The sequence below is a fragment of the Rhamphochromis sp. 'chilingali' genome (assembly GCF_963969265.1).
Source record: "Rhamphochromis sp. 'chilingali' genome assembly, chromosome: 1".
Taxonomy (NCBI): domain Eukaryota; kingdom Metazoa; phylum Chordata; class Actinopteri; order Cichliformes; family Cichlidae; genus Rhamphochromis; species Rhamphochromis sp. 'chilingali'.
Genome location: NC_137929.1, coordinates 27553867 through 27564907, shown reverse-complemented (window position 1 = coordinate 27564907; position 11041 = coordinate 27553867). Strand labels below are relative to the sequence as shown.

The 11041-nt window shown below is 41.8% G+C and overlaps 1 protein-coding gene across 2 annotated transcripts; it reads right to left on the bottom strand.

The window, feature by feature from the left end:
* Nucleotides 1-2540: 2540 nt before the first annotated feature.
* Nucleotides 2541-9257, bottom strand: lgi2a (leucine-rich repeat LGI family, member 2a). Of its 2 annotated transcripts, XM_080892515.1 has the most exons (8): nucleotides 8957-9257; nucleotides 8663-8734; nucleotides 7777-7848; nucleotides 5773-5844; nucleotides 5621-5692; nucleotides 5350-5519; nucleotides 5029-5193; nucleotides 2541-4723 (listed from the first exon to the last, which is right to left on the bottom strand). In XM_080892515.1, the coding sequence occupies exons 1-8, from the start codon at nucleotides 9217-9219 to the stop codon at nucleotides 3906-3908; spliced, it is 1704 nt and encodes a 567-aa protein (XP_080748641.1). In that variant the 5' UTR covers nucleotides 9220-9257; the 3' UTR covers nucleotides 2541-3905. The 2 variants fall into 2 exon arrangements, with proteins under 2 accessions (XP_080748641.1, XP_080748642.1); XM_080892516.1 differs by lacking the exon at nucleotides 5773-5844.
* Nucleotides 9258-11041: the final 1784 nt, after the last annotated feature.

Here is an 11041-nt window from a genome sequence, read left to right as displayed (position 1 = left end):
CACCCGGCCCAGGCAGAGAGCTTTTTTAAGAAACAAAATGAGATTATCTTCCTCAGAGAAGAAAATGAGAGAAAGACTGCTGAAGTAGATAAATTGTTCAGCCAGCTTCTTGAAAAGGAAGATATTCAGAAGGAGAAAGAAATGGAACTCCAAGACGTGCGTGGAAGGAACTTTGAGCTCAAAGCAAAGATAAAGCAATAGAAAAACTCAAAGAAATCCTCCATCAGAAGAAAAATGAGAAAGACAAGGACAAAAAGGATCAGGAGCTGCAATTAAAGCTTGATGAAGCTCTGCTAAAAAATACAGAAATCCTCCAAGAGAAGAAACGGCAGGACATAGAACTCCAAAACTTGGGGATAAAATACAAAGCATTGCTTCAAGAGAAAAAGCAACAACAGAAAGAAAGCAAGCTTGAAAGCGAGCTGAAAACAAAGCTTGATAAAGCACTGCAAAGAAATGACCAGATTCTTCAAGAAAAAGAACAACTGGAAATAAACCAGAGAGAAATGCGGTGCCAACTCCAAAGCATGGAGGAAAAATGCAGAGTCCTTGAAGTAAAACTTGATAAAACTGCAGTGCACAAGCAGAAATATCAAGAGCTGCTTCAAGAGAAAGAACAACAGGACATAAAGCAGAAAGAAGACAAACGTTTACTCCTGCACTTTGAGAGAGAAAACCAAAAGCTGCAAGAACTTTACAAGAAAATGAACTACAAAGCAACTGAGATGGAAGGAGAGAAGGAGAAACTGCAAAAACAGTGCTCAGCAATGCAGAGTCAGCTCAATGACATGCTGACAAAAAACACCGAACTCAAGGAACTTTCAAACACCTTGAAGCGCAAAAACACTGAGGTGCAGCTGCTAAAGCAGCAGCTCGAGAAAACAAATGAAGACCTGCAGTGCAAACTTCAAGAAACCGAGAGGAAAAGTCAGCAGTTAGAAGACACAACAAATTACAAGAGCGTTATACAGAGATGCAGGAGGCAAAGGTAATGCAGGAGGAAACATCTAATGAGTTGAAAGGAAGGCTCAAAGACAAACAAGCCGAATTAGAAGAAGTGGAGAAAACATGCAGGAGACTTGAGAAGGAGAATACCGAAACAATCGATCAGCTGAGAACCCTGATCCTAGAGAAAAAGGTTCTCGTGGAAAAGCTCCTGTAAAAGAAGAAGAAACGGTTCCGCTTTTTCTGGAGGAAGGACACTCCTGCTTTTTCTTCTCTTTCTACTTTTTCCACTGCTGATGTCACCTCGTCTTCCTCCACCTCTGTTCCATCGTAATTTTGACCTCCCCTCTCCCTCTCTCCTGACACCTTGACACCTCTCCCTCCCCTAGCTCCCTTGAACTCCGAACACCTGTCCCATCTCCCTCCCCCCTCTCCCTCTCTTTTCACCCTCACCCCCCAACCAGTCCCGACAGTTGACTGCCCCCTCTAGAGCCTGGTTCTGTCATAGGTTTCTTCCTTTACAGGGAGTTTTTCCTATCCACTGTCGCACCTAGTGCTTGCTCAGAGGGGATTGTTGGGGTTTTCTCTCCTCTATCTCTTTCCTCCTTTCTATCCCTTTCTTTTACCCTCTACTTTAACCCCCCCCTTCTATTTCCCCAAAAGCTTAATAATAAACACAATTGGCTGCATTTTAAATGTGTCTGATCAACGTCTTCATTCAAGAATGAATTGTCTTTGTCACAGAGTCATGTGTATTTTGTGTTTTCCTCGGGCTGGTGATCCTCACGGTCGTTCAGCCCAGGAGTCCAGATCATTAGTGTTTTAATCACATTTAGTGTTACATTTTAGATCATCACAACAGGATATCCACAATTTAGGATTCAGGCATTTGTTTTAGTTTGATATCGTAATCATTCTATGATTGAGTAGTTTACAGAACCAGCAGTTAGCAGCAATAAATTCAAATCAATGACATTTGCAAGCATTCCTTTATACACAGCATTTCAGTCAGGTTGAGGTCTGGACTTCCATGCTGTAGATTTGCTGCTGAGCTTGGGGTCATTATCCTGCTGCATGGCCTAATTTAGAAGAAGCTTTATCTGTCAGACAGACAGCCTCACATTTGACTCTAAAAAACTTTGGCATACAGAGGAGTTCGTTGACTGCAAGGTGCTTTATTGCTTGTGTCTGCAGAAGAAGCTCAAATCGCCACACTTGAACCAGCATATTTGACAGTGGGTTTGAGGTGTTTAAGTGTTTGAGTGTCTGAAATACTGACATGTGAACGGCAGAATATAATGGTGAGATTTTAGTGCTGGTCAGATTGCATACGGACTGCACATTATCAGGTTTTACACTTTTGGATCTGTGACCATTCAAACACCAGACAGTACTGTTTCTTCTTTCTTTGTGCAACTTTACAATCATAATGTCTGTTTTGGGGGGTTTTTTTAGGGAAAGAAGGGAAGTTTTATTTTTAATGATCAGTGTCAGGGATTAATCACTACAGTGACACAAAAAAAACTCGAATTATAACCATAATCCTGATTATCAGTCAACACAAAACACATTCAGAAGTCATGTTTTCACAGATTTATTTTGACATTACATCATATTTTTAAGAGGAACATTCATTAGGCTTAAACAAAATCATACAAAAGAATTTTTAACGCTTGCATATTGTTAACCTAGAAGCACTTTTAGTCTTTGTTAGGTTTATCTAAAAAGAATTTGGCAAACACCCTTTTTTGAATGTCATGCACTTGCAGGCTGCAGTAACATTTGAGTTTTGTAAGTGCAAAGGTCCATTCAAACAGGTGGTGACATTACAATCCTTGGTTTATGTACATTTTGGAGCTTGTCAACATTCAGCATTTCCAAAAGCAGAATAAAAATTTGAAAGCTTGAAGATATATTTACATGTACATTTATTTTCCTTCCTTGTGGTCATACAAATTTGGCCTCTGATTCTTCTGACTTCAGATGTTAGTAAAAAAAAAATTGTTAATTGGGCAAAACTGTTTTTTTAAACATATCAGGAGATTTATTTTCCCTGACATCATCTAAACACAGCTCCTTTGCAATACTGATAAAGTTTCTCTGTACTTATATTACAGCAGATCTAGAAGCTGTATCTAAATGGCGATTCTCTGTTGTGTTTCCCTGTATGTGTCTGCACATATACTTGGCCAATAAACACGATTCTGATTCTGATTCTCCGTTAATGAATTTGTATAAGGTCAAGTCCTGGATATTTTACTAACTGTAACAACAAACCACTGCTTCCTACTGTATGCATTATAATCTACAGCATCTACAAAGACACCTTCCAACAAACAGCTACACTCTATGATCTCAGCTAAGTTAATTAAAGGTTTGTGCTTTCTAGACATTCCCTGTAATGGAAAGAGCAGAGGGGTGTGGTACTTCATCACGGCCAGAAGGAGGCGCTGTGTAACCATCAAACAAAAGACCCCAGTGTTGATAAGGCAAGGTACTGTACGTTACCACAGGGTATGAGGATACAGGTAGGTGGCAAAAATCAATCAATCCATCATCAGTCACCACAAATCAGATTAAATTTGTTACGTTCATTCAGGTCCTGATGTATTTTTAGCTGCATAAAACTACTGAGAGAAAGATATTAAACAAAAAAAAGAGAAATCCAAATAGATTCAATTAAATGTCTCTTTTTTAACCCGTCATAAACTTCAGTGGTATTTTTGAGAATAGTAATAGTTATGAAAGGGTAGTACTTCAGAAAGTCTGAGGATCCATGAGTGCAAGGCCATTCAGAAATAGTCACGGTACATCTTGACCCTGCTCTACTTTGTGAGTGAAAACTATGAAGGTGTGGATATTTAACAGTTTATAAGGTCCTTTCTCTTTTGTTTCCTTCTTGAATTTGTCTTTCAAGTGGAAGACATTTGATTTCAGAAGGGACAATAAGGCACAGCCCCTCACAAGCTCAGGTCGATGATGATGTGCTCAAAGATCTGCGTGTTTCCCTTGAAACTCGAGGAAAAAATAAAGTCCCTGCGGTCGGTAGATACCACGGTGAAAGAGCGTGGAGCTTGGATGTACACCTCCTTAAAGCGGTCAAAGATTTTGTTGTCCTCGTCCCACAGGTAGATCTGTGAGAAGGTGTAGTCGCTTCCCAGAGCCAGATAGTAACGTTCCTTGAAAGAGAATGGCTGGAGAATCATGGAGCCTCGAGAGGGCAAAGCTTGGATCTCAGCAAACTGTTTGGTGCCCCAACGCAGAACTTTGGAATCACCGATATACCGCGTCATAGCCAGGTAGAGCTCTTCCTTGATCCGGAAGTGTTTCACAACCACTACATCCTCCATGTTGGGGATCTCACCCTGCAGGATGAACTTCTGGTTGCTCCGGCTCCACTGGTAGATCACTGGAACCTGTGAGCGGCTCGCTAGAATAAGGTGAGCTTTCCCATCCAAGTCGAGAAACTCTACATCCGTGTCGCGGTACCACTCGTGCAGTGACTGGTACGAATAAAAGCCATTATCATTCCACTTGTAGAGGGTGGAGAGGCCGGCTTTTGAGCTGTCAGCAATCACAAAGAACCAATCAGAGCCAATCTGGAAGGCCTCAATATCATTGGGCTTAGAGATCTTGGACACCTCGATATCCTGGAACTTATTGAACCTGCTTTGGTCGTCATCAAACTTGTAAATGTGGGAACCACCAAACAGCTGAGCCACAATGACAAACACCTCATTTTCAATGATGACAGATTTGCACCCCACAATGGACTGACCTAAAGGGCAGAGAAACACATGAATCGCGTGAGAATGAAACTGGAAGCATTCTGGGAGTGTTTGTTAGCCTAATGTGTGATTTAGACTTCCTAACTTACAGTGTCACTGGAAACGCCCTTTAACCCTTCACCTAACCTTCCACGTAACCTGACATGCACCTCCTGAGAGATGTAACTACACGTTGGGTCGACACAGCCTGCAAGGACTTAAACGGTTAGAAGGTTGCGCTGGAGGATCAAGAGGGGTTTCCAGTTATGTCGTAAGTTAGGACACATTTCCTGCAGAAGGCGAAATCAAACTTTACCTGTGATGTTATCATAAGTCCTGAAGTTCATTTCTATGTGGTCCCACTGGAAAATCATACAGCTCTCTGTGCTGGGAGCAGAAATGGCCACGTAGACATCATTCTTATAGCTGAATGTGTCAACAGACAACGATTCTGAGGCAACAGACTGATGAAGGATGAAATCTGTGGAAAGGAACATTGGGAAATGTATTTTACACAAACCAACAAAGCCACGTTAAATGAATGCCCTCTACACTTCTTAGAATGACTCTGCTGAGTCCTCTCATCCTGATCTCAGCTGGACATGAGAGAAGGGCAGCTGGCTCAGGTGTTTCTCACCTGTGGAGACACACTCATTCTGCAGGCTGGTCATATCATTGAGGCGCTTGCCCTTCATGTCCTCTGGTCCAGCACACACAACATCTGACACTGTGGCATTGGTGTTCTTTAACCACGTCATAAGCCACTTGGCTCTGCAGTCACATTCAAAGGCATTGCCTCGCAGGTCCCTGCAGAAAGAGAATATTGTATTTCACAGCTGAACAGGGAGAAAGACAGACTGCAAGAATTACACAGTATGCTATTTACCTATTACTATGTACAAACTCACAGCTCTATAAGGGAGTCAAGGTCAATGAAGAGGTCCCTGGGCAAGGCTTTAATGTTATTGTTTGCCAAAGACCTGGAAACAAATGCAGTTGATTATGAAAAGAGACATCATTAAATCATGCATCAGTTGTATTTTCAGTCACTGGAACATACAAGTGAGTCAGGTCCCTGAGTCCTCTGAAGGCATATTTTGATGTAGTCTCTAGTTTGTTACTCTCAATGAATCTGTGGATCAACAAGAAGAAAAAGAAAAGTATATTTTTGATCAATTTCAACATTTTGCCAGCTAAATGGTAAATGGCCTGTATTTATATAGCGCTTTACTAGTCCCTAAGGACCCCAAAGCGCTTTACATATCCAGTCATTCACACACACATTCACACACTGGTGATGGCAGCTACAGCTAGTAAACCAAAGGTAAGTGGACTGGTTCTTGTACAGCACTTTTCTATTCTACCTGAGCACTTGAAATCCTTGAAACCTGTCTAATTCAGACCAGGACTTTTTTCTGTGCATATTCTATTGATGTGTTTTCTATCAAACACTGACACTGATGGATACAACCGAGAGGAACTTGAGTATCTTGCCCAAGAATATTTGGCATGCAGACTGGAGCTGCTCTGCCTCCCTAGCTACAGCTACCAATTAAAAGAAGGTTCAAAAAAGCAGCTACACACACTTTATATAATGTACATATTTTCTTTTTTTACAATAATCAAACAATTTGAAAACATACAAGACAATATATAACGAGGCCTGTTGGGGGGATGTTGAGCGCACTTTCTATATTCTTGCTATTTCAGTTTCAGAAAGAATATTTCTGACATTGTACTGAATCTGGTGAGCTTTCCAGAGTCAATTTATACCATAATGTTTGTAAAAGTTGTGTAAGAGCTGATTGTGATCATAGCTACCCTTGTATTTGATGTTTCTGTTAAATAGCAATAACTTGATGCTACAGTCACATGTATTTGTTCTGGGGCAATGGTTCAGTGAAAGGCTTTGTTTATTTTGTTATTTGCAAGACTTTGGAATATGTGCATATAGACTCACCAGTAACGTTTTAGGTACACTTGTTCCACTATCATATGGCAGCTACTCAATACATTTATGCACATAGACATGGTCAAGGCGACTTTCCGAAAATCAAACTGAGCATCAAAATGGGGAAGAAAGGGGATTTGAATGTGGCATGGTTGTGGAGTATTTCAGAAACTGCTGATCTGCTGGGATGAGCAGGGGTTCTCTGGGTAGAAATGCCTTTTTGCTGCCAAAGGTCAGAGGAGAATGGCTAGACTGCTTAATGTTGATAGGAAGGCAATAGAAACTCTAATAACAACAGGTTAAACCGATGTGTGCGGAAGACCATCTCTGAACACACAAGTTGCTGAACCTTGAAGCGGACAACTGCAGAAGACCCCACCTAGTGCCGCTCTGTCAGCTGAGAGGAACGGGAAACTGAGGCTACAATGACAGGGGCTCACCAAAAATGGACAGCAGAAGACTGGAAAAACGATGCCTGGTCTGATAAGTCTCACCTTCTGCTTTAACATTTGGATACTAGGATCAGAATGTGCAAGCAGATGAAAACATGGTTCCATCCTGCCTTATGTTAATGGTTCAGGATATTTACTTGGCACACTTTGGGCCACATCATCTAAACATCACAGCCTACCTGAGTATTGTTGCTGACCATGTGCATCCCTTTTTGACTACAGTGTACCATCTTCTGAAGGCTGCTTCCAGTAGGCTAATTCGCCATGTCACAAAACTCAAATGATCTCAAACTGGTTTCTTGAACGTGACAATAAGTTCACAGTTCTCAAATGGCCTCCACAATCACGAGGTCTCAGTCCAATAGAGCATCTTTTGGGAGGGGGGGAGGGGGGTGTACCCAGTAGAGAAGCTGGTGTACTTTGGTGTGATGAATGAAAAGAGAAACAAAGATTGTTTTCTAGTTGTACTGGAACCACTAGAGGGCGTGTAACCAACAACTGCCTACCCCACTGGAAAAATGCCAGCATCCAACAGAAAAGCTTCATTCCCATTAAAACAACCTCGCAAGTCTATTTTCACCAAACTGATGTAGAGAACTGAATATTCAGTTATTTTCTTTAAACTACTTTCATTAAAAAACAAACAAAGAAAGAAACTCACAGGTACTCCAGATGTGGTAGCCCTGAGAATGCATCATCTCTTACAGTTGTCAGGGAATTGGAATTCAGAAGCCTGCAAAAAAAATAAGCATACAATCAATTACAGTGCAGCCAACTGCAGAAATGCAACGCTTCAGGCTTTTCTCTAAAACATAGAACAGATTAAAATGTTTCAGCTTCACAGTAACACAATCAGTTTGGTTCCAAAAGCAGAGCCAAATGCTGTAAGCACAATTATTAAAGCAATGTCCAAACAAAATTGAGTTAAATTAGTTATTATATTATCATATTTTATGGCCTCTTGTCATTTGAATTCAATGTTTTACTGAAAAAAAAAACCACCCTACATCTTACCAAATAAAGTATTCAGCTGAGAATTATTGTGTATGATGACTTTGGCTAGTGCCACGCCTTTGTTTAGGCTGACATCACAGCTGTCACTTGTGTTGTAACAAAGCAGACTGATGGTTGAGCACACTGTAGGTACTGGGCAGCACTAAAAGCTCAGATTTGGGTTTCCATTATTTATTTCCAGGTGTGCACCATTTGAAAAGCCCCGGCTACTAAAAAGCTTAACCATGCACCAAACAGACTTTATAAATCGTTACTTTATCTCCACTAAAGTAATACCCCATGTGCTACAGAAGCATAAATGCCTCATTTGATTCGTGCTGCTATAACCAATGCTTTATGTATAATGACCGTCGTGACTCCATTATTGGCCTCACATAATGATGCATCTGCCATTTTAATGCCCAACATTTGAAACTGATGCTTTATGTACTAAAAGTAACTAATTTGAAATCTGCCCGATAAGAACCTTTACTTAAAAATGTCAACCAATCAAATCATTTTAGAAGTATCAAAGGCTGGCAAAGTATCCTTACAATAGCTGGAGAGATGGTATGTGGGAAAACATCGCCTCTTTGACCTCGCTGAAAGTCCCATTCACGATACTCCTAAAAAGTAAAATGCTGAAAAGTGATCGGCGAGGAAACAGGGAGAAAAACACTGCATTGCTTTTTGCGATCAGCTCTTATTTTATAGGGTGTTATAAAATGCGCACAGCTATAGAATCATACTTGAGGCTGTGGCTCGAGCATATATTGCATGTATGCACTGCGGAAAACGTACTGTTCCATTTAAAACATATATCTTTACAGTGCAGGCCATCTACTCACAAAGAAGTGATTTCGTTGGGGGTCATTCTTGGGATATAGGAGGACCCGACGCAGATGATGGACTCCTTGGAGCAGCTGCATGTTGAAGGGCATCGGAAAGGCTTTTTTAAATGACCCGGCTGACACAGGCAGCACAGCGACACGAGGAACAATGCCCAAATGTTGAGAGCTGGCGGCATCTTTCCTGTCGGGCTTTCATGTGTGAGGGTTGCAGAGAGCACGGATCGAGGCAGATGGCAGCGCGCGTTTCCACCCTGCACCATGAAATGCTGCACTGGCTCCCTGACATCAGCAAATCAGCTGCGGCTCCCCTCCGTCCACTTTAAATATTTATTAAGTCAGCGCTCCAGTCTGGTAACTGTTGGTTAAACAGCCACACGCGGGAATTGATTAGACGTTATTAGTCAGCTTGTGACCACCACGTCTCTTCTGAGCTGATCTGTTTTTGCCCCAACGTTTCATATGTGGTCAGCGTCGCTTGCCTTTTTATTTTTTTGAAGATAGGTGTAGTTTATGGAGCTGTGGTGTATTATTATCTCCAAACAAGCACGCTAATTATAGATTTCAGAAATTAATTTCGAGCGTCATGTTTATCCCCAAGTGCATTTTGTTGCCAGTTTACACGTAATTTGAATGTTCTTTGTGTTATTTCTGGCAGTATTTAAACACAGCTGGCTGCTCAGTCTGAATAACACGAAGTCAAACCATTTGACTCACACGTAGGATGTTATATAATGTCGGCATACCGTAAGCTGTAGATGCTTCCTTCATATAGAAGGTCAGAGGCGCATAATTGCAGCACCAAGGACAGCGCCTCCCCCAGCGCCCTGCAGCCATCCTGCACAGGCTGTAAAGGAAACGCTGAGCAAATCACGAGTAAACAGCGGCTTTTTAAAATATCTGGACAGGCCAACATTTGATCTTGTTAAGCAGTAAATGCAGATAAGGATGGCTGCTGATCTGCATGTTTGAAGGAGTACATGCACCATACTTATCTGCACTCACTGCTTCACAAAATCAAATATTTCAGAAAGGATGGTATATATACAAATGTTCTCAAATGTGCGTTTATGACACATACATGTTAAATAACACAGATCAGCTAGAAATTTGTTGCCAGTTTTCACGTAAGAACCTGTCTTAGTGACTGATTCAGTACAACAGAAGTCCCTGTGAACCCCACAAACACCAGTGTGAAGCAAGAAGAGCAGCAGTCCAGCGTAAACACTAGAGCAAATCCACTGTGTTCCACTGAACATGCAGACACAGGTGAGGGCTTTTTGTGGCCACTCACTCCACCCTCTTTCCTTTTCGGCCTGTTGTGTCTGACCTGTGGGCACTGAGCTGTTGCTCGTTTCCAATCAGTGACACTAGCCAGAGCTCAGTGCTCAGTCGCTGGGTGGCTCTCCTCCCTGACACACTTTTTTGGGTTTTGGTCCCTCAATGGTTTGGGTTTTTTTGCATTTACAACACTCTGTGCACCATTTCTTCACCCATGCAGTACTGATGTCACTCACCATAGTTAGTTAAAGTAGATTCCTTGTTTCTTTCGTTTACAAGTCTTTTAACTGGCATTTGGTGCCGACCAAAGAAAGATGCTGAGGAAAAGCACCTCATACCAACTGTGAAGCACCTTTAAGGCTGCGTGACTCAGATTCAGTTCTGCATCATATCAAAGAGTGCCTATCATCTTTCTGAAGGTTAGACCTGAACCAGAAGTGGACCCTTAATTCCCACATTAGGAAACCCAGTATGGAATGATTCAAATGGAAGTGGAGGGTTCAAAAAAGCCCACTGAAAGACCAGGTTTGCACTGAAATGCAGTAAGATATGTAAGAAAACACTCAAACATCATGCACCTCGAGTGATCAAAACTTTCAGTAAACAGCCAGATTCAGCCAATTAAGCAAACTTTTCCCTGAACTATATTCCGCCTGTTTATCTACTATCGCTGCCCTTCTGGGACCAGTCTGCATATCTGCGGCCCTTTTTTTGTGCCACTCTGGCGCTCCATCATCACTGCACTCTTCCTGGCAGCAGCAGACAACCGAAAGAGAAGAGCCATTTGTCATGCAGCAACATCCC

Excerpts from the sequence above, each read along its gene's own strand:
- lgi2a (XM_080892515.1), bottom strand. The coding sequence starts at position 9,219 with ATGGTGCAGGGTGGAAACGCGCGCTGCCATCTGCCTCGATCCGTGCTC. Across the intron at positions 7,849-8,662 it reads ATACCATCTCTCCAGCTATT|GCTTCTGAATTCCAATTCCC; the intron begins GTAAGGATACTT and ends TTTTTTTTGCAG. Across the intron at positions 5,194-5,349 it reads GAATGAGTGTGTCTCCACAG|ATTTCATCCTTCATCAGTCT; the intron begins GTGAGAAACACC and ends TCCTTTCCACAG.